Here is a 24,956-nt window from a genome sequence, read left to right on the forward strand (position 1 = left end):
CTCGAATAAAAACTATACGACGACGACGATGATGATGTTGCGCACGAGGCAAAAAATATTCGACGAAATTTTTGGAATAATTTTATACATTTTGAAAACGAGAAACGTAGTCGCCGGAATCGGATTTGCGTGAAGGCCTGGCAGGGTCAGGGTGGCCGGCTAATAGGTACGTTCACGTTCGTCCTGATGTCGACGATTTTAAACGTATAATAAAGAGATGGAAACACAGTGGTTACTCCGGTTACCGGCGATAAGTCAAGGGGTTGTAGAAACACACAGCGATTAAAAGGGGATTTCAAGTATGAGCCAGAGCCGCCTTCTCCATGCACAAGCGACGACTACGACTACGACTACGACGACGACGGACGCTATATACATAAATCGATCTTATGAGAGACGAGTTTCCCTTAACAATAAACTAAAACCCCGGGTACACGATGATTGTGCGAAAAATTCCATAAAGTTGTTCGATTTCATTGCCCAAAGTTTAAGTATATCGGTGTTGAGTGGATGAGGATCGGGGAGGGAAGGAAAAGGATGTTGAAACCCTCTTCTGCTAGGTCAACGACGAGTCTCTTGTTTTGCGACCAAATACGCAGACTGAGAGAAGACAATAAAAAGTATTAATCGAGTTGATAGTGTATTTTTTTCAGTTTAATGTATCGTGTCGGATATGCCCCTTCCTTCTCTTTGCTCGTACATCGATTCGCCGTAAGTCGTAATAAATCTAAGGGTTATTTAGTCTTTGCCTTTAACATTATAAAATGGAGTTTTCAAGCTGCTGTAAGGAAGGGAAAGAGTTGGCTGAAATTATATAAAAACACTGTGTCCAGAAATAAGCCTGTTATTCCAGGTCATTCCATGTCAGTTATTCGAGGTTTCGAACGTATTATTTTGATTTTATTTTTCAAAAAGCCCAACTTAATGGCGTGTAAAGTTATGAAAATTATGACATTTTAGATAAAGATGTAGTTACTCGTATAATGGAGAATCTTGAAAAATTCTTCTAAAAATAAAGAGAAAATGTCACTTCTCGATGTTCTCGTGTATTATTTTTGCAATTGAATGTTTATGGAAAATTTTGAACTTTGATGGTGACTTCAAAATGCCAATTTTTTCTTGACCCCCCCCCCTTCTGATATTTTATTAAACACTAGAAGAATTCCTCAATAAACATTTCGCCAATGCCAAAATACAACAGAAAATAATTCAATTTCAACATTATTTTCTTACTTTCATCCACCGCAAGACTCCAAAAATTCGAAAAAAAATCGATCCTCCATTTCTCGTGCTTCGTCATTTTTGAACTTTTATTTTTAAGCATCTAAAGCTACGTCATCACCACGAGCTCTTTTTAATTTCGCAAATTTTTAAAGGCTTACTTGACGTACGAGTATAAAAACTTTTTATAATGAACTTTACAGCAACGTTGAGTGCGACGACGAATAAGACAGGAATGAGGGGGTAAATTAGTCGTGAAACGAATGAAATTAACTCGACCTTGATTTAATAACGCCCATTACAAGTATTTCTTTCGAAAATAAAAACCACGCTGTGTTTCAAGAGAGCATTATATAAGTTGCAGCGGTGAGGGTATATAGTGGTGAAGAAGAAGCTTCTTCGACTTGGTCGTCTTCTGAAAGTATAAAGTATACTTGTATTTTTATAGCCATAAGATACTCGTATAACCATGGTGCGAGGGTTGCGCAGCTTTAAACGCCTGCCTGCCCGTACTTAACTTACCCATACCTATCTCTAACTACCTATAGAACCTACACACATAAAACACTTAGGAATTTATTCGAAGCATAGTGTGGAATTTAATCCACGTAGAGACGGGCTCAAAGCTGTATTAAAATCTAAAACCTTGGGACGACTGTCCTTTTAAATCCGACACTAACGGTTTGACGACGACTGAGCAGCGTATTAAGTTATAATATTTTACCTATATCGTTGATTCGGTAAAAAGTGACAAGTTGGTGTTTTTTTTCGAGGTGTTTTGAGTTTATCTCCCCATACTCTAATCTTATGTTATCGATCGAATGAATCTGTTTAAGAAAGGTATGAAATCGGGATGAATTGTACACAGTTGAGGGCACAATAGAGATTAAAAAATAGGAAGTACAAAAAAAACTGATCTCATCATTTTTATAAATCATTTGATGTAAATTTTATCGCATACTTTCATTTTTAGTAGAAAAAAAAAAAATTCAAAAGCCAAGTGAGAAAATTTTTTTTTTTAATTGAAAAAATTCAATATTATTCATTCTATGCGAAATTGTTTAACAAATGAATGCTCTGAAGATTAAAAGAACTGTTCAACGTAGTTGGAAAATTTTGTGCACAACCATTTTTGTTCAGTATTTTTTTTTTGAAAGTCTCGTAGTTTTGACCCTAAATTGCCTTGAATCCTGATTTTGAGCTGTTCCAAGAAGAGTGGAGACTGAGTCAGTTTCAAATTAACTTTTTTCGAGCTTCTACAATTTCCCAAAAAAAAGTGCACAGAACAAAAAATTTTCCAAATTTCTAGTTTTTTCAAGATTTTAGCCAAAACTTGGAAATTTTTACAATTGGATCACCCCAGACGAAGAAAAATCTACTCAACAACAGCTCATGAAAAAGGGAGGAAATGGTTTCATTACTTACCAGGGTGTCTAACAGTCCTTCCGATCCAGAAGGTCAGGAAAAGTTTGTCTTTTTGCCTATGGATCCTTTTTTTCAAAAAAGTCAGAAAAAAGTCCTTCAATTTGCCCGAATAAGGTCCTCCTTTTTCCGAATTTTCAAATAATTCTGTCATTTAATCAAAATCAAGCGAAAAATAAATGCTCAATTTTCTCAGAATTTTTCATTTTTTTAAGACGTCAAATGATAGCAAAAAATTGAATATTTTGTATGTAGATGATAATTGATAATCCATATTTTTTTGATGTACATATTTTCTTGATTATTTTTTGTTTCTTTTAAAAATTATACCTAAATTTCCAAAGTTTTTTTTTTTTTTTTAGCAATTTTATGAAAATGAATTGGAGGGGGGAACAGCACATTTTCAATTTTGAAAATGTCCTTCTAAAAAGTCCTTCCAAGGTCCAATTCTTTTTAGTTTTTAGATTTTGTTAGACACCTTGATTACTCAAAAATGCCAAATGCCATTGAATTGAATAAAGTTGTGACTTACAATTTTTTTTCAGTATTTTCGAGAAAATATGCTTTAAGGGGGGGGGGTGGCGAAGATGAAGAAATTTTCCGAATCAAAATTTTAAAACGTGTTATTTGATGGTAAGATCGCCTGTGGAAAAAATGATTTGATACCAAATCATTTTTTCGATAAAGTGAAATTTTTCACCCTCCTCACCCCCTTACTCTCTTTTCACTCAGGACTTTCGATTTGCTTTTCAATTCTGATAACAGAGTGTCTATACGGGCACGAAAAAAGGGTGAATTTGACTTGGTAGCATAAAAACACGAAAATACATAGTATAGAAATTTCTTCGGAAAGCACGAAAATTTTCTAAAAAAATTGGCGTCAGTATCCAACTTGTCGTTGTTTCCAATTTTTATTCAATTTCCTCTGTTCCGTACTTCTTGAATAACAATTTTCAAAAGCTTTTGCCTTTGCTTCGTTCGTGCTACTTCTCTTTTTTTTCGAATTAAATTTCGTAGAAATCTACATCCTTCGAATATGAAAAATTGAAGTCTAAAAAACCGATTTTCGTGCCAAAAATAATATTTTTTAGAATTATTTTTCGACCAGTGTACCATATAAGCTAAAACTTGTAGAATAAACTTCAACCCCGTTTGCTTTTGTGTTGAGGAAGAATTATGCAATTAAGTTACAAAAGTGAAACCTGCACACGTTTTTTCTAACTTCAAGACTTGGAAGTTCACTGAGAATGGAATTAAAATTTTAAAAATTGAATTTACTTTTTTTTTTTTTTTTTTTTTTTTTTTAAATTTATTTAACCACGCCGTGTACAGCCGTTTGGCTAGAGACGTGGAGACAATTTGGAGTTAGATTTTGTTGTACAGGTCGATTTCTTTCAGGAAGGTAAGGAGTCTGAGGTTTTGAGTATTACTGTCAGACAGTAGAGATTCAAGAGTGGGGTTTGGGATTAGACGATTTCTTTCAGATTGGAATTTTGGGCATTCGGTTATTAGGTGGTTAATTGAGACAGGGATATTGCAGATTTCGCATAATGGTTTAGGTAATTTATTTAGGATATGGCCATGAGAAAGTAAGGAGTGGCCTGTTCGAAGTCTGAACAAAATGACTTCATCTTTTCGAGATGTTTGAAAGGAGGTTTTCCAGGAATCAATTGTTTTCTTTATAGGCTTGAGTTTGTTGGTACTTGGGACCAGATCCCACGATCTCTGAAAAGAACGGTGAACGAAAATCTTGCAGTTTCGTTTTATGTCTGAGAGTGGAATTGGAATATTTGGTATTGGGAACATATTTAGCGATAGTTTTGCTGTTTCATCTGCCTTTTCATTCTGAGGGATCTTGGAGTGGGAAGGGATCCAGCATAAGATGATATCTTTATTTGATGAATGTAGGATTTGGACTACTTGTTGGGAGATTGGATGTTGTTTCTTTTTGCGGAAATTTTGGATTGAATGTAGGGCTGATAGAGAGTCTGATAGTATTAGAATTTTGTTAGAGATAAGATTTTGACTGTACTCAATCGCTAGTTTGATTGCATAAAGTTCAGTTGAGAGTACTGAAAAGTGGTGAGGCAATGAGAAAGGTATTGCGTGGTCGTCATGGATAACTGAGCAGCCCGCACTGTCTGCTGATTTTGAGCCATCTGTATAGATTTGAACGAAGTCTGGGTATTTGGCAAGGAGAGTATTATAGTTTTGGATATGATTTGCAGAGTGTCTTTGGGATTTTTCCGTTAGTGTGAGTTCAATTTTTGGGCTGAAAGAAAGCCATGGTGGGTTGGGGTTTATTGGAAAATGAAGTAGTTGAGTGTTTTCTGAAGTGATAGAATTTAGGAGATCATCGTTTGACACAAAATGTGAGAAAATTATGGAAAAATTCTCGATTTTAAATGAATTGTGCATCTTTTTCACTATTTTCGCAGCCAACTTTCGAAATTCCAATTTTTTTTGAGAATTCAACAGTATGGTTGCCAAAGTTGTAAAAAAGATGCACAATTCGTCCAAAATTGCGAATTTTTCCCTTGGTTTTCCCAAATTGTTTACCATAAGAGTTCAAGAAAATACAGAAAAAAAATTTCCAAATCAGAAGTTTTCTTTTGCCCCCACTTTGCTTGGGCCACTTGTTTTTTTTTCAAATTTTCTGAAAAATGATTGTTCAAAAACAGAAAAGTAGTCCAAAAATCACAAAAATGTCTGAAATTTAGATTTTTAAACTGTACGATTTTTCTTAGAGGGTGCGTGAATTTGTTTTTTTTTTGACAATTCTCTCGTTCTTTTGAATAAAATGATGAAATGATGGGAGGGGTGAAGAGGGCGAATTTTGAAATCTTATGTGGGTACCTTCGCGGAGAAAAAATTTCAAAAAAATTTTGTTGGAATATTTTTAAAAATATATGTGGACATTTCGAAGACTTGATTGGGGGGGAGGTAACTATGGATAAATTTGACGACATTGACACGGTCGAAATTTAATTTTGCAGGGAGTACGAAAAAGCTACAAAAAACACGAATTTAGCTTTCTAGATTTTAGTAGACATCCTGGAGGGGGTTGCAAAGATGATGGATTCAATGAAGAACGATAATTTCATTCTCAAACACCAATTGGAAAACCCTGGTGAACTTTCTCAAGTATTGGATTAGTTTTCGAGCAGACACAACCACATCAATCGTATTAGTTTACTGCTTGAAGTATCTGACAATGTCGGTGCAAAATTTGGCGTTAAATTGAAACTGCAGAAAGAGGGATAGCGGAGTCTACGAACGATTTAATTTTGAATTTGGTGTGTCGCGTCGCATCGACTTAACCTCGCTCGCCATAATTATTAATACGCTAAACGATGTTGATACTTATGATTTTAGTGTAAGTATAATTATGAATATGGTGCAAATGTCGAAGCTCGTTTCCTAGCTCGAGATTATAATATCATTTAAAATATGTACAGTGCGCGAATAAAGTTATTGAGTGTGTAATGCCAAGTGCCAAGACGCCGCAGGTAATGTTATTAGCGAATCGCGTAGGTTTTTCGTACCATGTAAATGTGTATCGAGATCGACAACTTCCGCGTTTTTCAAAACTGGAGGCGTCCACGTTCGTGCGACGTTTTCAGCTAATTCGTTATAGGTACGTGTTATTTGCGCGAATTTCATCAAGGTTGAAGCTTTCGACTTTCGACTTTTGACAGTTTGTTATTAATTATTGGCGTTGAGTATTGTGAGGTTGAGTGTTGATTTAGGGCCTGGTATATGGGGCTTGATTAGACGAATTTGGTGGAAAATTGGTGCTTTAGATATCGTATGTGATCATTTTATTGAGGTATAATTTCGTTCTCGTAGTGGTTTGATTTTTGCCTGGAATTGTGTTGAAAATGAGAGAGAATTTTAAAAATTTTGTTATGCTCGATATTTTATTGAGCTAGCCAGTAAATATTGCAATCAAGTGGACGTAAGTTGAAAGCATTAAGTACCTGACTTCCTACATACGAATGATGTCACTTTTCAAATTTCAATTTATCGATCATCTCGACTACTTTCAGTTCAACTTCTTGGTATTTCTGACGATACAGTTTAAAAATAAACGTAGCAGGTATATCTATTCCCTTTCATTGGGTTTTACTTTCAGAACGTCAAGTCGTATAAATAAACCTACCGTAACACTTTTTCGCATGCACTTAACGTGCATCATGCGTCTTGTATGTAGTTGTATACGTAGTACAACATACGTTGATGACGTTTTGCCAAACCTTTCATTTCATCGAACACCCAGTAGGAAAAATCAGAGAAAATTCATCCATTATTAAAATGAAAATAAGAATTTCAACAATAACTCGTACATTGGTATTGAAAACACATATTGAATGTACAATATAATGTGCACATAAAATGCAACGATTGGTCAATGTATCCGCATTGTGTTTGCCATAAATACGTTGTTTATTACGCATTATTATATTCATTATTATCCGTAGTGCCTTATTGTACTTGATATGTCGAATGTGCGTTAATCGAACGAAAGCTTAGCATATTATTCAAACGAGCGACGACGACGATTTTTCACCATTCGTTGTACATATTAATCTGATATCAATGACGAAGGCTTAACAGAAGAGATGACGTTGAATGAGATAGGCTACACTCTATGAGTGTGTTTCCTCGTTGATAATGATAATGAATCACGAGAATTCACGTTTTGGGGACAGGAAGATATTCATTCGAGGTTTCAAAAATTCAACGTCTGTGAGGCAAAAAGTGACGGGTTCTAATTTTTAATTTGTATTTTACAAATTCTGCTCAAAATATAACAAAAGTTGAGCTCTTTAGGAGAAATCACTCTCTTCTGGTGAGAAATAATATGTCTTGCAATTTCGTTTCTCTGCATTATTCTTCCTTCAAAAAAATGTTTTTTCGTGAGAAACTTCAATATTTTTTTGCAATGCGAAAAATCGACGTTTGGGAAAAAACGAAGAGCTTTTGAATTCAGTGTCAGATTTTTTGGGGAGGGTTAAGGGGAGGGGGTAGGGAAGGAGTGGGATCCGAAAATTTTTGGAATTGAGCTTGTGATAAGTTTTTTTCTTTAATTTTTTTTTGAATCAATTTTTATTTCATCTTTGTAAGAAGTAAAGAAGGATTGTGTACATGTGTAGTGAAAATTTTCAGAATAAAACAAAAATTCAATCAGGTCCTGTACCTACTTGGTTACGTTTTTAAAATTTTGGCTGCCAAAGTTATTTTTTTTGAAAAGAATGTTTAATAATTTTGTTTTTTTTAAATTTATTTAACCACGCCGTGTACAGCCGTTTGGCTAGAGACGTGGAGACAATTTGGAGTTAGATTTTGTTGTACAGATCGATTTCTTTCAGGAAGGTAAGGAGTCTAAGGTTTTGAGTATTACTGTCAGACAGTAGAGATTTAATTCTGCCAAAAACTGCTGTAAATCTCATCTTTCGTCAAATTTGCCAAAACTCTTGTTTTTTCATAAAAATTACTAAAGACCTTTCTTTTTTTTTTTTTTTTGCAAAAAGTTTCAAAAAATTACAACGTTTTGTCAAAAACTGCTTAAAAATCTCGTTTATTTGCAAAAATTCGTGGAAAAAGTCTCGCTCTATCGTCGAAAATTGTTTATTCAATAATATTGCCGAAAAGTCCTGATCTCACTTTTTTGATAAAATTGCCATTGTCTTACGTTCAGTCAAAAATAGCGAAAAATTCCGGCCTTTCATCACACTTGCCAAATCTCGCTTTTTTGCCAAAAAGTTGCGGAATAGTCCCACTTTTTCAACAAAAATTGTATAAATTACCAAAATCTCGATTGAGTTTCATCAGATTTTGATTGGATAGAGCGTTTTCTTTCGTTATTTCTCCTACATTGAATCTAATTGAGACGTTTTTTGTTTTTGTTTTTTTGCATTAAAATGTTTTACACACTTGTTTTACGAGTATCGAGTTTTTGGGTTACTTTTTGATTACTTTTTCCGGACTTTTTTGATTACTTGAGTTACTTTTATTCGAAAAATATTGAGTACGAGCTATGTTTAATTTTTTTGGATGCAATTTCAGTTTTGTTTTTTTATTTGGGGGGGGGGGGAGGAGGATTCGAAAATTTTTGGAACTGAGCTTGTGATGACTTTTTTCTTTTTGAAAATTTTTCGTGAGTATTTAATTTGAGATGATGGAACTTTTCACATTGGTTCACTTTGCTTAAAAAATGTATATTTCATAAAAAAGTTTGAAAATTGTCCTTAAAATAGTTATTTTGAATTTTTCAAAAATTCTTCAAAAATGAGCTTCAAAACCTAAAATTTTGGTTACCTGCGTTCTAATGCAAGGTGTCTACAGGTAGTGAAAGTAGTGAAAAGATAGTGATTTTGAATGTTGGTTGTGAAAGTAGTGAAAAATTTAGTGATTTATATAGCAAGTTTGCTTGAAAGGTAGTGAAAAATGAAAAATTTGAAAAACTAAGTGCCAAAGTTCATTTTCTGGAAAACTGGAATTTCCAAAAAAATTTCTGGAGACTTCAAAACGCCTTAAAACCTTTTCTAGTCAACTCGGGTTCCTGAAAATTTCTCCAATTGCTCTTTCCAGGATGAAAAAGTCTCAAATTGCCATTTTTCCGAATGATGAATTTCACGAATAAAAAATTTTTCAAAAAATCGACGACTCTTCCCCCTCTTAAAAGCCTGTCTGCTAAAATAGACAAAAGAGTCTTGTTTTTTTTTTTTTTTTTTTGAAAAAAAATTGGCCGAAAACGTCTACTTTTTTGTCAAATACATAATAGGTACCAAAAATTTCTGTTGTATTATACGTAGGTCAAAATTTCTAAGCGTTCTGTTTTTTTTACCAAAGTTACTAAAAATATTGATTTTTTTTTACCAAAATTAGTGTAGTACCTATAAAAAAAATGCTGTTCTCTTGCCAAAATCGCCCTCAAGCCTCACCTTTTTGGTCAAAATCGTCAAAAAGATCTTCCTTTTTCTGTCAATTTGTCATTAGTTGTTTTTGAATTGTTTTATTTTTAATTTTTATATTTTTATATTTTTCGAATTCGTTCATTTTGAATTTTTTAATACCTACATACGAGAAATTGTAATAACTTGAATAAATAGCGATGGTTTTATAATCATTGAGTCAATTTTAACTCCAGACCAAAAAAAAAAAAATGAAAATATCTATTTTTTGGGAGGGGAGCTGAATTGAAAATATTGAAAATATTTAGGAAGGTAACGATTTTTTTTCGAAAGGTAGTGATTTTCGGCCAACAAATTCCTGTACGAGACACCCTGTAATGGCATTTTCATCACTTTATAATTTGATTTCAGGTTATTTGATTATTTTACCAATTTAAAGTCAGGAAACCGTAATTTTTTCCATGACTTCCGCGACACTCGAGCGCAAAACAAATGCACAAAGAAAGCTTCAAATTCAAATTTTTCACCCATCTAGGATACGGACAATAAAAACATCACACCAAGCAATCATGAAATCTCCTCCTCTCAATTTAACGAATACGTAAAATTCCAGCACCAAACGAAACTAGACCGTCCATTTTTCGTCCTCTTGCTTCCTCAATAGACGTACATCTCTATTTACACCGCAGCAATATACCATAATTAATCATCTCCGAACAAAGCAGACGTCCTGACCACAGACTCGTGGTCACTCACGTACCATTTATATCGATTATATTCGTGTCTAGCAGTACACACGCTGTCGTCATCATCGAGAGACCACGACACGACACGTCTTCTAATAGTAAGCGATAATTATCACCACGACACGTGTCCACAACGTGCCTGACGACACTTCCATCAACAACGATGAAAAAAAAAACAGAGAAAAAACTACCTATATAGATGATTACGTATTACCCTATATACCTACTACAGTACTACGTTAATACACTTAGGTTTTTCATTAATATCGCCAGTTTATCCGATATAATAATAATAATAGGGTTAAAAACATAATAATTTGTTAATTTTAACCGTCAGCAGGCCAATGCCGCCGTAAAAGCGTCGCAACGCGGTTCACGTTCATCCTTTACGAGTAATTGCAAAAAAAAAAAGGAGGGCATGCGAACGGTGCAGGGGACGTTTTTACTCTATCATCACGCTATACATAGCATTTTCATCACCGTAGTAGTATAGGAACGACGTAAAAAAAAAATTTCGTTGCAATAATTTTTTTATACTTCGACCGAGCAGAGCAGCACAATAATGGCGATGATGTAATTTTACCCATTCGACGATGCTTTCATTGGCAGTATGTGTAATGGATCTATACAATCGCGTTATGTCTGAAGTAAGAAAAAACACACAGACGCCTCAAACGCCTACATTTTTTACCTAAAATGGTAGGTCTAGGTATCGCGATATGTATAATATTGTATGTACCTTGAACTTGAGATTCGTTCTGCGGTCTCCGCAGGTCGTGTCGCCGATTTCTCCAATCTATATTTTCGCATCGAACTTGTTTTGTCTTCGAAATCTGTACAGATTGTTTGCACAAATAAAAAACAACTCTACAGCATGAGTTCGAAAAATTCGATTTTTTCTCAGAAATTCGCGTAAAATTTATCCTATTTTTTAGCTTTCCAGTCGAAAATCCTATCATCAGTCGATATGCTTCCTAAAACCATTACATCCTACGCAATAAATTGGCTTGAAATGCAGTCTCCTTGCTGTCGGCCATTAAAAGCATTAAAAGTTCATGACAGGTATATTCTGAGAAATACACCTTCGATTTAATCCAATTTTCCACCATCGATGGTAAAATTTTACTGTTTCATAAAGCTTTATATTAGCCTTTACAGTACAGTATTATCTAAAAGCTTCCCACATACGGTATCTAAATTTACAAACAAGTTCGAGTTATGAGTTAATATTGTACACATAAAAGACGTACATGCAATAGAGACCTTTCGACGCTAATTAATATTCCATCTCAGCGTCGTCGAGTCCATTTACTTATGATGTAAACTATGTTCGCAAAGCTTTAATTCCCAAATCAAATTTCACCACAACAAACCGACAAACTGCAGCATATAACAAAGACAGAGCTTGTTTAAATGACAAAAACTTTCATCAAAGGTAATACTCTCCACGCCTACCTCTTCTTCTGCCCTAATCTAGACCTATTGTTTGTACGTATATGTATATTATCAAAACGAAACGTAAAAATTACAAGCAAACAGGCATATCGACGCGAAGAATGACACGACGAGAAGTAAAGAAGGTCTCCGATCGTCAGTGAGTCATCATCGCAGTTGTTGTGACTAATTTAAAAATTCTACTTAATGATTCAGAGTATGTTAGCAAGATAGTAACATCGTCTGTGTCTTCTTTTGCGTTCGCATTCAATCTACTCGTATTCTTTCTTATTGTTTTTTTTTTCAGTTCGTTGATTTGTTTTTGTTTCATTTCACCAGTCGAGTTTTAACGAGATTTTCAAGAAGTTATTAATTTTTTTGTACAAGAAGAGTTGAAATTGTTTCACGTTCCGTTTTTAAAAACAATTCAAAAAACTGAATCAAAATGAAAAGAAACACGAAGACGAAATCTTAATTCAATCAGTTCTAAAGAGATTATTAAATTAGGTTAATAATTATTTTTCATAATATTTATAACTTTTTGATCTGTTACAAAATGTTAGCTCATTCCTATTTCCTAGCCATGAAATTTGACAGACCTTTTCAAAATCACTACTTTTCAGCACTTTTTTCACATTTTACACAAGATATTTAGAAACGTTCCTCTTGTCAATTAAAACAAATCAAATACATATGAAAATTTGTCAACTCTGGAAATTCCACCCCCCCTCCAAATAAAAAATTTAAAACTAAAATAATTTCGATTGAAAAAAAATATGAAAATTTCCAACCCCCCCCCCCTACTTTTCTCACAAAAATGAATAATTCAAGAAATTTTTTTAAAAAGTTCAGAACAAGCTTACTGACGGAATTTTGGATGGACAGAAAATTCACCAACTCAATTCTGAAATCTCTCCTCTCCCCCTCCCCCACCCATACACATAAAAAATCCAAGACAAAGTTATGTTTCTTTCCAAAAATTGCCCAAAAATCTTGCTCATTGTCAAAAATTCTCATTTTTCAGAAAAAATTGTGAATACCTATAAAATTTAATTTATTTGCTAAAAATCCTCAAAAATTGTTATGTTTTGCTAAAATTGTCAATTTTTTTATGAAATTAAAAAAAAGGTGGATAGTTACCAAAAATTGCTAAAAAGTACATATCTACCAATCATTTTTTTACCATTATTCCCAAAAAAGTGCTGTTTTTTGCTAAAATTGTTAAAGTCTTACTTTTTTCCAAAAATTGTAAAAAATTCTTGCTTTTTACATAATTTTTAAAAATAGGTATCCGTTTTTTTTGAGAAAAAAATCCAAATTTTTACTTTTTTTTGAGAACTGTCCATCATTTTCACTTTTTTGTCAGGAATTGTCAGAAAAAAACCATTCCTTTTGTTAAAATTGTCGGTCTCGTTTTACTTTGCCAACTCTTTTTTTTTTTGTAACAAAATTACCAAAAATTAATCAAACGTTGTTATAAAATTGAAGGATCATTTATCAAAAATGAAAAAAGTATGTACTTGAAAATTACTAATAAATTGACCTACCCGGTACTGAAAGTTACGATAAATTGATAAAAAAATCAGCATTATTGTGCAAAATTTCGCGAAAATGGCTTTAAAATTTATTAAAACGCCTTGGAGATTGTTCAAATTGGCTGAAAATTGACAAATCATTGTAAAAATTGAGGAAAATATCGCAAAAATGCTCAGTTACCAAAAATTTAAAAAAAAAGCGAAAAATTCCAAAAAATTGGTCAAATATTGAAATGAAATCACATAAAAATATGATTATGTAAAAATCGGAAAATCATCATAGAAATAACTTGAAAGTTACCAAAAATTGATAGAATTTCAGTGCTAAAGGGTGTCATCAACTCCCAAAGGGGTGAAAAATCTTGACGTAATAAAATTTTTTCATTGATCAGCACGAAAAATTCTATAAAAAATCACTCATCAATGCTGAATTTCAAAGCTGCTTGATTTTTTTAAAAAGTGGTCCAAAAATGGAAATTTATTCTATCAAAAAATCATCTTTCCCCATTTTTTCAATTTAGTAGAAACCTTGGGTTTGCATTTTTTTTAGAGCAATTGTACGTGTTGAAAAAAATACTTATGACAGTAATTTTATTGAAAACGTTCAAAACAAGTTGAAAAATTTGAATAGAAAAATATTGAGGTGGTAAAAATATTGTGAACTCTCACCCCCCCCCCCCCCCCCTGGGTGATACAATATTGGAAGACCCCACAACACTGGAAAAATGAAAAATTTATGTGTGATGGGGATGACCTGGGATTCTGAATTTTGGATAATGTGTTGGTCACTGTGAAGGCACTTCTATAATATGGTATTCATTTTTGACGAATAGGGTTAAGCATTGGGTAAAAATTATGATTACTTTTTTGATTTCTTTTTTTTTGGAAAAGTTTCTTTTAATTTTTCAAATTTGCTATACGATGCCTGCATTACAGTTCATTCATTAATCGCTAATTTATTTGTTTTTTTTTTTGTTTCAGGTGAGTCAAAATTTTTGCGTTATGAGTCGGAGAACATGGTACTAAGTAAGTGAATACGAATATAGTTCATGACTTATGCGGGAATCTACAATCAATTCATAAAATGAAATACGATCATTTTAATTTCTAAAAATTGATCTTGAATCATACTCTATTTTAAAATTTCATCTCAATTTCCTGTCAGTTTTGCACTAAAGGTTACAAGTAGATAATTACTTAATTTTATGATTTCTTCAGATTGATTTTTTTGGAAAACTCTTATTTTAACGATGAAAGGTCATAGGTTTCAGTTGTTGTTTCCATTACAATTGCAGAAAAATTTTAGTCAGGAGTGAGCAGTCTTGAAAAAAACATTATATTATTAGTGCATTAGACAAAGGTACATATAGACCTACCTACAAGATTAATTGAGCGTGAAAAAAAACACATTCATAAAATTTTTTATTACTCGTCTTTTCGAATAACTTGATGAACTTTTTTGTTGCATCAATAACACTCGCATGATGGTTATTCTACCAATATTTCGTACTCTCGTAGGCGTAGGTTAGGTACATAAGATGGGTCTGTGCATGCAAAATTACAAATCTGCATCAAGCAATGAGAATTGCGATATATTCTTCATTCGTAGTTTTGTAAATCGTCCTCGAAAATAGGATTATTCTGTGTAGTACATCGCAGGAAAGTTTGCATCATAAATTCGTAATTTTATAATATGCACAGTTAAGTAATCCGAGTTTCTCGTCGATATTTTTTTTCAATTCTACCATTTAATTTTATTGCGTTGTGAAAGGAGTCTTATAAATTTTCACTTTTATACTACTTTTTTGGAGGGTAGGTATTTGTAGAATTTAGTTCGTAGTAGAACATTTTTTTGAGAAAATTTTGATATGATTTTGGCTCTGCTGTTTCCATCCAATGAAGTTATTTTTGATGGTTTTTATCATTGGGGGGGGGGCTTTTCAAGGATATGTAGGTAGATGATAATAATAAAAATATTTTTTTTCGTGTAGCACCTACATAAGAATGAATTGAAGGAAAGTGAAAGCAAAATTTTTTCAGAATTAATCACATTGGTTGAAAAGTGATGAAATTGAAATGATATCAAAGTTTTTTGTTCAAAATTTTAAATGAATTTAAATAGGTACTTGAGTATGTAATCCATTTTTAAAAACTTTTTCCTGACCAGAAATATTTTTCCAAAAATTTTCAAAACTGATGTTTCATAAATAGAGGGATGAAATATTAGCTCGAAAAACTCGAAACATGTTTTTGAAATAAAGGATCGAAGTTCTTGGACGAGTGTCCATGGATGCAACTCCTCAATTTTTTTCTATCTTCATCACATCAAATAACCAAAATTCTGCTGTAAGTTTTGAACTTTTGAAAAAATATTTTGTTCGATTAAAGTAAAATACATCACAAAATCAACGAAAAATTCTATTAAAATATTCACCTCGTACGTAATTTCACACACTCATATACGCACAAGACGCACATATGACACAGGTAGTCACTCTTCCTGTTCCTCGATCGGGTGTGTCGTGTCGTTGTTTGTTAAGCCGGATGAGGTTATTGTCACGCATCACGCTGTCATCGTGCACCGTAAAACTAATCCATCTCTTGGCACACACCGACCACCTGTTACTTAAAAATCGAATCTGCACTCGTTGTAGAGTAAACAGAAGGATGAATTACCCAGGTTACAGCGATGGCAGGGAGCACAGCAGGGAGAGCAATCATCTAGGTCAATTTTACTACTACCATCGTTAGTTCGTTACGTTTTACGTGTATAATGTTAATGACGAGGCCATTGATTTGGTTGTGTCAATGTCGAATGGACCGCGTAGTAATATTGTACGTATACATATATCCAGCTCTGTTAGATGTTAGCCTGACTGAGAAATTTTGTATCCGAAATTCGAGATAAATACACTTGTTTATTATAAAATAAATAACACGATCTGCCCAAAAACGAAACGATTATATTTCGGAATTACACTTCGCAGCTTTTCATACCATTACAATTTAAAACTGACTTCTAATCAGAAGTCGTCATAAAAATCGACAACATTCGCGACCAAGGGCGATGAGAATACTGGGCGAAAAAAACCTACGCTGCTAATAGGAAAAAACCATGTATCTCACCGCCCTGTTATCAAAATAAAAATATCAATCTGCCGCATCAGCATAATTTTCTAATCTCTTTCTCGTTTCAACACTCCCTCCAAAATTATGCTTCCAAATCTGAAAGAAAAACTTATTAATCAACAAATTCAATTTTTAATAGGTTTAATAGGTATGCTGAAACAGAACATTTTTATAAAATTAGATAGGTATAAGTATGCATATATAATATCATGTTGATACAGATAGGAAACGGATATTCTGAAATAAAAATGAAATTAGACATAATTTTCGAGTTGTAGATTATTAATTCAATTCTCTGTGTCCATATCACTGTCCGATTCCGATACCATCAGTTCTAATACATCTGAAAAACAAACAAACAAACAACATAAAAGCAATCTTTTTAATTTCGAACTAGCTTATCTCTGAGATAAGCAAACTCTTTCTTGGCAAGCGGTTTTGTAAAAATATCCGCTTCATTTTCTTTTGAAGGTACATACACTATCTTTATCTTGTTATTAATATTACATTCAAGCACATAATGCAATTTTATATCAGTCAAATGCTTTAATCTTTTCGCTCCTGGTTTAGCTGCACATTCTATAGCAGCTGTGTTATCACATCTCATAGTTATTGGTGTATAGTCAATACTCACACATCTGTGAACAAAAGCATTCAAAGATATCACCTCAAAAGTTGCAGTGTTCATGGCTATGTACTCTGCCTCGCATGTAGACCCAGCTACAGTAGATTGTTGCTTACTTGACCAATAAATTACATCTCCAAATAATTTCACTAAAACGCCAGTAGTTGATCTTTTTGTTATCTCACAACTTCCAAAACTTGCATCCGCATAACACTCTAAACCATGTGATTTCCCTTCATACCTCAAACCTAAACTTTTTGTCCCTTTCAAATACCTGAACACTCTCTTCACTGCATGACAGTCCTCTTTACTTGGATTATTTTGCTTTCTACTGAGCATATTTACAGCAAACATCAAATCTGGTCTTGTAGCATTAGCCAAGTACAATAAACTACCCACTGCCTCACGATAAGGAAACTTAACTTCATTTACTACAACATTCTTTTCAGTGGTGTATTTTTCCATAGGTGTAGCTTGTGGGTAACACCCATCCATTCGAAATCTTTTTAGTATTTCATCACAATATTTTTCCTGTTTCAAAATCATCACTTTGTTTTTCCTATCTCTCTCAATTTCCACACCTAAATATTTTCTAGGCTCACCTAAATTTACCAACTCAACTTCCTTACTCAGTTGTTCAATAATTTCGTTCATTTTTGCAATATCATTTCCAATCAATAAAATATCATCCACATACAATACAAGGAAAATCATAGTATTACCATCTTTGATGTAAAACAAACATGGTTCATGCAATTCGTATTTAAATCCTAGTTTTCTCATGATTTTCAAGAATTTCTTATGCCACCTGTTTGGGCTCTGTTTTAACCCATACAGTGCCTTTTTCAATTTACACACTTTTTCTTCTCTCATCTCAGCACTGCACTCAACTCCTTCTGGGATTTCCATAAACACTTCTCCATCTATATCTCCATACAAAAATGCTGTTTTTATGTCCAACTGTCTCATTTCGAGATCAAATTTATTTGAAATTGCAAAAACAGTCCTTACATTTACCAACCTGGAAACTGGAGCATAAATCTCACTCAAGTCATAATTTCTCTTATCCTTACATCCCCTTATCACTAGTCTGGCTTTATGTCTCACTCTCCCATCACTCTCATACTTCCTTTTAAATAACATTCGTGAGTCTAACACATTTGGTTTTCCTTCTATTGTTTCTTTTGGCCTATCTACCAACTCCCATACCTCGTTTTTCTCCATGGCATTCAATTCTTCTTTAATGGCCTTTTTCCAATAGGACCTCTCCGAAGAGTCCAAGGCCTGTTTAATAGTGACAGGATCTTTCTGTAATTCAGCCATGAGTGAATAATTTTCCTCATCTGTTAATTTCTGATCTAATTCAGCTTCTTCAATTGCTCTCTTAAAAGCATCTTTTATCTCAGCAAAATGTGATTCTATTTCAATACACTCATCATTTTCTACATTAATTTTATTTTCTTTCTCCGATCTAATCACTCCCTCCTTTCCTGAGGTACTTTCTTTATTTTCTACTACTCCCTCCGAATCTGACATATTTTTCAATTGTTCCTCATTTCCTCCTTTCTCTGATTTTTCTTCCAGTTCTTCAAACAAAAACCATGCTTTTTCATCCATTATCTCTACCTCATCCAAACCTAAATTATTTGATTCTAAATCTCTGTATGTTTTGTTCTCTACAAAACGAACATGCTTCGAACGAACTATTTTTCTACTTTTAGGTAAAAGGATTTTATATCCAGTTTTTGTGTATCCTACCAAAATTCCTACAATAGCTCTTTTCTCCAATTTTTCCATTATTCTCTTATTTACATGCATATACACTACACATCCAAATCTTTTCAACTGTCTTGTCCTCAGATCAATATTCTCAATCATTTTCTCCAGTGGTCTTTCAAAACCAATACTGGAGTGAGGAGTTCGATTATAGGTATGAACCACATAACCTACAGCACTATCCCAATAGGATTTCGGTACTCCTGAATCAAATATTACTGCTCTCACTCTCTCTTGCAAGGTCTTATTAAACCTCTCAGCTACTCCATTATGCTGAGGAGTATTTGGCTCTGAGAATTCCTGAATTATTCCTTCCTTCTCACAGATTTCCTTCATTTCTCCTCCAGTATACTCTGTTCCATTATCACTTCGAATTCTCCCTATTTTAATATGATTTCCTAAAATGGCCCTCAACTGTCTAATAAACATTTCAAAACATGAGCCTACTTCATTCTTTTTATGCATTGCAAAGGCGACTGCAAATCTAGAGTAGTCATCTATAAAAGTCACTATATACCTATAATGAGAACTAAATGAAACTGGATTAATTGGTCCCATAACATCACTATGTATTAGCTCCAATGGATTTTTAACTCGTTCTCTCTCCTCTGAACATGCTAATCTATGCATTTTTGCAAAAGCACAAATCTGACAATCTAGGATATTTTCCTCAAAATTGACATTCTTCAATTCAGGTACACTTTCCCTAAGTTTCTTCAAATAATCTAAAGACAGATGTCCAAGTCGAATATGCCAAAGCATTCCAAGGTCTTTTCTCAAATCTTTTCTATTACCATCTCCTTCCTGTGCTTTAATTCTGGCTTCCTCATTATCATATATGTCCTCTTGGGTCTCATATTCAACTTCATTACTATACATAAATTCATCCAATCCCCTCTCACTCAACTCTACCACTTTCTTGACAATAGGCCCATCCTGAATAGAACTGATTTCTTTCTCATTTTCATCCGATTCATTTTTCTCTTTCTCTTCAGCTTTCTTCTCATTACTTTCTTTTTCCAGTTCCTTTAATTTTTCACTTTTCTCTCCCTTTGTTACTTTCAACTTTTTACTAGGTCCAGGTAATTCCTCTTCCCTTTTCCTCTTTTCCTTTTGTTTTCCTACATTCAAAGGATTAACTGGACCTTGCCTTGTCTCAGTCACAAAGGCTTCAGGTTTATCAGGAACTTCAAATTCTACATACCAGAAAGGTTTCCTATATTTTCCCGATGTCAGTACTTTTCCATCCTTTTCACTGACTATTTTCACGTCATTTTTAGTAAGTCTAACCTCATACCCTTCTTCAACTAATTTCCTCAAAGAAAACAAATTTTCAGATAACTTTGGTGCATACAATACATTTTCAATCACGAAATCTTTCTGATTTACTACAGTTTCTATCACACCTTTCTCTACTACTTCAATATTTGCACTTTCTTCAGTATTTGCTCCTAGAATCTCAGTATTACATTTCTTTCGTTTTCTCAAGGGCTCAATATCTTTGACCATGTGCTCCGTTGCACCTGTGTCACAAATAAATTCTATTCTATTAGCAATTTTTGAACTCTTACCTTCATCAGTGACCTTCGCCAGATGAGCTTTGGGTTTTTCCTTAGTACGATCCTTTTCAGGCTGCTTTTCTTTTCTTTCAGTCCGATCAGTAGTAGGAGTTCCATTTTTCACATCTTCCCTCTCTTTTCTGAACTTCGTATGAGAATCACGCCAGTTATTTGAGCCAGATTTTTCTGGATCTTTCTTTCCATATCTCTTAAACTTTCCTGCGTTTTTCTTTTGATATTTGAAAGTACAATCCTTGGTACGATGAAAGGCCCACTTTTTACAATTTCCACATTTCATCTTCTGAGTTTTACACTCACGAGCGAGGTGGCCTGTCTTTCGGCATCTATAACACTCCTTCGACGAATAATCCTTCTTCATGGGCTTCTCTGCCGCATACAGTACTGTAGGCTTCTCTTTTTCCTGAGGGAACGCATTTTCCTCTTCAATCAAAACATTCCTGAAGTCCGAGAAACCCAATTGCCTTTCGGTACCTTCTTGCATTCGTTTGTCAGGCAAAAGCCTCAATCTCACGCTCGGATACACTGCCAACGTTGCATTTATTCCCTGATCGACTATCTGGTCTTCAGGAATTGGTTTTCCAATAAACTTGAAGAAGTTGATAATTTCCTCCATTCTATCCAGAAATTGGGATGCCTTTTCCCCTTTATTCAAACGCAACTCAGCAAAACGCTTCCTCATATGAGTAGTATTGAGATTCATTTCAGCTCTTTTGATTTCAAAAACTCTGGTGATTATCTCGGAAGGTTCTTCAATATTCAAAACTTGAACATGATAGGTATCATCAAGGCGATTCAAAATAATATCCTTTACCACTCTTCTAACATTCAAATTTTTATACACAACAGGTTCCTCAAAAACATTCGGCAAATCTTTTGACCATAACTCAGAAACCAACTTATCCTTCCACAAATCAATTCTAGTAGTGCTGGTTAATTTGTAGTCTCTTTTAACATCAGCCTGGCTAGGCCTCATAACATTTTTAACCACCTCAGTAATTATCTCAGTAAGAGTTTCAATGCTGAATGCAATTCGTTTTCCTGCACAAAAAACAACAACAAAAATATTTCAACTCAAATTTTCAATTTTTCAAACATTTTATCATTACTTTATTTCGATTTCAAAGAATAAAAAATGCTCAAAGCAGTTTGGGTCAATTGCCAGTTGCCCCAAAAAGGTCAATGTCCAAATGCATGGAACACACACACATTCAAACACCAACTTCATGCTGAGTGTCACAGCAATGCGGAATACCAGCCATCACTGCTTCACCCAACACGAACCTGAGTCACTTTAAATTCAAACCAGCCAAATTTCAATTTTATTCTCGAAAATTTACACTATTTTTCAACATCACAATTTTATTAAATCAATTATTTTTCAAACTCACCCTTTTTAGGTACTCTTGGCATTCTCAACATTTCGTACGTGCACAAAATTTTATGTTTTCAGTCTTCAATAACAGCAATTATGCTGGTACACTCGATCGCGATCTTTCTCAAAAATTTACTCAAAATATTGCAATGTTTTCTTCACAAAGAGTTAGCAACACGAATTCGTTAATACGTTCAATATAGCTCAGTTTTTATCACAACCACAGGACAAGTAATTATTTCGCGAACTCAAAGCTCAAAAAGTACATTAGTAAATATTTCACGAACCAAAGCTCCGAATTTCGCACCTCAACACGACATATGCGAGAGCAACCACTCTGGAAGGCAAGAAAAAAACATACTGAGAAGCTAGCTATATGACGAGCATGCAAACGATCATTTTTCTATCAATGTTATTCTAAAAAAAACAACAACTACCTAATATTTCCAACTCAGCGTTCCTCAAGCTTTCATTCTGTACAAAAGTGCCGTCATCTTGATAAGATTAAAAATTAAAGAAAGAAGATATTTCGAAACATTTCTAAAGCCACGCAATAATATACGTTCTCAGAAATTCAAATCCAACTCGCCAACTGATAACAACATCCGCCGCTGCTGCAGTCAGCACCGGATGTTGTAGTCAGCAAATTTTACCATGCACGAGTCACAAACAACTTTATCTGTAAGCTGTACCAAAAAAATCGCCACGGTAGCTTTCCCAATAATTACGTTCGCGTGTAATACATACATATATTCAGTACACAGGGTACATATTTTCATGCAAGAGTAAAATTATATTCACTTACTGCAATGTGGTAGGTAATTCACGAATTTGAACGAATCAAAATGCCATACTTGTAACTGTATACTTTACCAACTTTCTGGAATCGATTTTTGGCACATCCTGGAATTTTCTGAGTGACTTCCAACCGCAGTTTCCATCGCAAACCACGCTCTGCTACCATGAGAAATTTTGTATCCGAAATTCGAGATAAATACACTTGTTTATTATAAAATAAATAACACGATCTGCCCAAAAACGAAACGATTATATTTCGGAATTACACTTCGCAGCTTTTCATACCATTACAATTTAAAACTGACTTCTAATCAGAAGTCGTCATAAAAATCGACAACATTCGCGACCAAGGGCGATGAGAATACTGGGCGAAAAAAACCTACGCTGCTAATAGGAAAAAACCATGTATCTCACCGCCCTGTTATCAAAATAAAAATATCAATCTGCCGCATCAGCATAATTTTCTAATCTCTTTCTCGTTTCAACACTGACTATTCTCCCTCTTGTATACCTGTGGTCACTCACTTGTTTATTATTCAACGGAACTTCCGTCATAATCTGTTAAATGGTTATGGAATAACTGGAGTGTGGACTGTGTAGTTTCCTCAGTACCTCTACCTACCTATGAGAGTTGAATAAATTCAATAAGCATAAAAGTATCGTCAGGCAAAATTTTACGTGCTGAAATTCAGTTTTCAATCATTTCTGAAGTTTGGCTTCTCCTACCTTTTTAGGCACTTATTTAATTTTCACGGAAATATGAAATTTTTTGTAAAAAATTATTCATTCTGTTTTCGATCTTACAAATCAATTGCTATTTGCTGACGATCGATCTTAAATTAGGAATTTTCTGATACTTAAAACTGCATAAAAATGAATCAAAACCTTGGAAAGTAGATTTTGGAGAATCGTGTCGGAATTATCCATGGGGGGGGGGGGGGGTAGGGTGTCCCTTAAAATGCAAAAGTAAATATTTTTTCGGTCTGACCCCCTAAATTTTTTAATTATATCATAAAATTCTCGAATACAAAATTTTAGCCCATTTGGAGGTCATTAACCCGTGCCGACTTGGCCTAGAATGTTTAAATGGGATTTAACATAGGTTTTCAAGTGAAAATTGCATTTAAATTCCTCTTAGGCGCCTAAAAAATAATTCCGAGGGTTTTTTACAAGAAAATGCTACAAAAGCATGTCAAAGACCATATAAAACAATAACAGGTTCATGGGGACTCCCTACCCTTCCTTCCCACCCTGGAAATATTGAATTTTCCCCTATATTTTTAGGGCAGGAAGAAAGGGTAGGGGGGTCCCCATGAACTCGTTATTGTTTTATATGGTCTTTGACATGCTTTTGTAGCATTTTCTTGTAAAAACCCCTCGGAATTATTTTTTAGGCGCCTAAGAGGAATTTAAATGCAATTTTCACTTGAAAACCTATGTTAAATCCCATTTAAACATTCTAGGCCAAGTCGGCACGGGTTAATGACCTCCAAATGGGCTAAAATTTTGTATTCGAGAATTTTATGATATAATTAAAAAATTTAGGGGGTCAGACCGAAAAAATATTTACTTTTACATTTTAAGGGACACCCTAGGGGGGGGGGTAGGGCAAAAATTATGGATCGACTTTGTATGAATCAAATTTTTGTTTTTTGCTCCACTGCGATTTAATTTCAAATTTTAAAGTTCAAAATGAATCAAATTAATTTTTTTTTTAATTTCAAAAAAATTGAAAACTGACATTTTATTTATCCCTGTCTGATCTAAAAATTAAATGCATACCTACAGCAGCTCTATCTATCTACACGTAAATACTACTTACGTATGCACATCAGTTTGCTGTACTATAGTGCGTGTCGTATATATTAAAGCAGATCATATGCAGTAGTTGTCAATTAAAATACAACCGCCATCATTTAATATCCTGTTCTGTGTGTTAGCGCGGCGGTGTACGTAGTGGGGCCATTGTACGACTTGATAATATTGTACTTACGTATTTCCTAAAAGAGGTACACACGAAAAAACCTTGGCACTGCGTACTCGGTCGAGATACCGTTAAATGACAATTAAATCCAATCCATATTATTATACATGTGCGCCTTCTTAACAAATCAAATAACCCAAAAAATTATTACGTATTCATGATCGATTATCGTAAAGATGTATTTTTATTATCGCAAAACACTGATTCGATGATTCGAATCGTTGTATCGGTGCAGTTTAAATTAGCATACTTTTTTATCGACTTGTTTACCTACTCGGCTTGGTGAAATATGACGTTTAAAAATGTGTGGTAATCGTGACACTTTTTTTTTTTTGAAAATTTCCATTCATTTTTCATTGTTTGTGGTTTCCTCAAATTTCTAATGTTGTAGAAATTGGAGTTCAATTATTGTGTTTT

At 33.9% G+C, this 24,956-nt stretch overlaps 2 protein-coding genes and 1 long non-coding RNA gene across 9 annotated transcripts in view; 1 reads left to right on the forward strand and 2 right to left on the reverse strand.

Annotated features, from left to right (window-relative positions):
- Nucleotides 1-24,956, forward strand: part of Mical (Molecule interacting with CasL) — a 146,300-nt gene that overhangs the window by 33,044 nt on the left and 88,300 nt on the right. Inside the window, exon 1 of one of the 7 annotated variants that reach the window (XM_065366136.1) lies at nt 14,282-14,301. The exons of the other annotated variants lie outside the window; for them this stretch is intronic. The gene's annotated coding sequence lies outside the window, so the exon portion shown is untranslated. Of the gene's footprint in view, nt 1-14,281; nt 14,302-24,956 lie in introns of those variants that run through there. 7 annotated transcript variants of the gene reach the window in all.
- On the reverse strand, nt 3,911-5,061 carry LOC135848336 (uncharacterized). The gene has a single exon (XM_065368234.1). It carries the CDS (start codon nt 5,059-5,061, stop codon nt 4,009-4,011), a length of 1,053 nt encoding a protein of 350 aa, XP_065224306.1. The 3' UTR covers nt 3,911-4,008.
- Nucleotides 16,219-23,302, reverse strand: LOC135846835 (uncharacterized). Its single transcript, XR_010559020.1, has 2 exons — nt 22,631-23,302; nt 16,219-16,747 (listed from the first exon to the last, which is right to left on the reverse strand). It is a non-coding gene; the product is annotated as an uncharacterized LOC135846835 (long non-coding RNA).

This window comes from Planococcus citri, chromosome 5, assembly GCF_950023065.1.
Source record: "Planococcus citri chromosome 5, ihPlaCitr1.1, whole genome shotgun sequence".
In the NCBI taxonomy this organism is placed as follows: Eukaryota; Metazoa; Arthropoda; class Insecta; order Hemiptera; family Pseudococcidae; genus Planococcus; species Planococcus citri.